General features: G+C 56.8%; 1 protein-coding gene across 3 annotated transcripts in view; it reads left to right on the top strand.

Annotated features, from left to right (window-relative positions):
• The first annotated feature begins 235 nt into the window (after window positions 1-235).
• pcdh10b (protocadherin 10b) overlaps window positions 236-1,775 on the top strand; it is a 21,197-nt gene continuing 19,657 nt past the window's right edge. For all 3 annotated transcript variants that reach the window (XM_034544007.1, XM_034544008.1, XM_034544006.1), the window contains exon 1: window positions 236-1,775. This exon is cut by the window's right edge. In XM_034544007.1, the coding sequence (XP_034399898.1) occupies window positions 738-1,775 (1,038 nt within the window). In that variant the 5' untranslated portion in view covers window positions 236-737.

Raw genomic sequence — 1,775 nt, 5'->3', positions numbered from 1 at the left:
TGGCATCAGGGATTCTAAAAGAGAAGCAGCTCCGAGGATGGTCGAGCGAGGTAGAGCCGCAGTGAGGGAGACCAAGGGGGCCGAGCGGGGCGTTGACAGGCAATCCCGCCATCCAATCAGGAGAGAGCTCTCAGCGTGACTTACAGCCGCGGGGGCTGAGAGGGGGGCGGCGCGATGCAAGGGGAAAAAGAAAAAAGAAAAAGAGATGAGGAAAAAAAAGAAGCAAAGAGTTGAGTGAACAGCGTCAGTAGAGAGTGGAGTGGAAGGGACCGCAGTGAGGGAGCAGGGTGCCAAGAGGAGAGACACCAAGCCCCAAAGCGAGAGGACAGGTCGGACATTTACCGTCTGATGACAGGGAAATCCACAGAACACGAACCCGATCTCGTATTGTTTTATGTGGATATTGATTTGCTCGTTTCCCGACTGCGCTCCGGACCGCCTCCATCACACTGCGCTTCATTGGAATGCGCGCGGTAGCTTCTCCGGACACTGAGAAGAGAGACAGCGGAGAAGGGACCGGAAAAGAGCCTCTGCGGTCTTTCAAACTCATTTAAGAGACACAGAAATGCCTCTCTTTTAGCAGCACCGCTTTTTTCTTTACAGTTCTGGAGACTTTTACGCATTTTGGAGACTTTGCCTGCAGGAGGAAATGGGTGATGGAACTAGATATTTTGTCCATTAACAGAGGATAAGACGGTTTCTAATATTCTCTACCCAAGTGCACTTGTTTCCCTGCGATGATTGTGCTTTTGATTGTCATGTGCATCGCGGATGGAGTGCTCTCTCAGATACGCTACTCTGTGTCGGAGGAGGCGGACCATGGCACCTTGGTGGGGAATATCGCCGAGGACCTGGGACTGGACCTTACCAAGCTGGCCTCCCGTCGGTTCCAGGTGGTGCCCAGCTCTCGCACGCCGTACCTGGAGGTGAACCTGGAGAACGGCGTCCTGTTCGTTAGCGAAAAAATCGACCGGGAGCATATCTGCAGGCAGAGCGCCAGCTGCCAGCTCAACATGGAGGTGTTCTTGGAGAACCCGCTGGAGCTGTTTCGGGTCGAGATCGAGGTGGTGGACATCAACGACAACCCGCCCAGCTTCCCGGAGACGGACATCACGGTGGAGATCTCGGAGAGCGCCACTCCGGGCACCCGTTTCCCCCTGGAGAGCGCGTTCGACCCGGACGTGGGCTCTAACGCTCTGCGCACTTACGATATCACCACGAACAACTACTTTTACCTGGATGTGCAGACCCAAACGGACGGAAGCAAGTTCGCCGAGCTGGTCCTGGAAAAGTCGCTGGACCGGGAGCAGCAGGCGGCGCACAGGTACGTGCTGACCGCGGTGGACGGGGGTCAGCCTCCCCGGACTGGCACCGCGCTGCTCGTGGTCAAAGTGCTGGACTCTAATGATAACGTGCCGGTGTTTGACCAGCCCGTCTACACGGTGAGTCTCTCGGAGAACGCACCGGTGGGCATGCTGGTCATACAGCTGAACGCCACCGACCTGGACGAGGGACAGAATGGGGATGTCGTGTATTCCTTCAGTAACCACATATCCAGCCGCGTAAAGGACCTGTTCAGCATCGACCCGCGCACCGGGCGCATCGAGGTGCGCGCAGAGGTGGATTTCGAGGAGAGCAGCCTCTATCAGATCTTCGTCCAGGCCAAGGATATGGGGCCGAACGCCGTGCCCGCGCACTGCAAAGTGCTGGTCAAAGTCACCGACCTGAACGACAACGCACCGGAGATCACCTTCAGCACCGTCACCGAGTCCGTG

This window comes from Cyclopterus lumpus, chromosome 10 (genome assembly GCF_009769545.1).
Source record: "Cyclopterus lumpus isolate fCycLum1 chromosome 10, fCycLum1.pri, whole genome shotgun sequence".
In the NCBI taxonomy this organism is placed as follows: Eukaryota; Metazoa; Chordata; class Actinopteri; order Perciformes; family Cyclopteridae; genus Cyclopterus; species Cyclopterus lumpus.
This window is presented reverse-complemented; position numbering and strand designations above follow the sequence as displayed.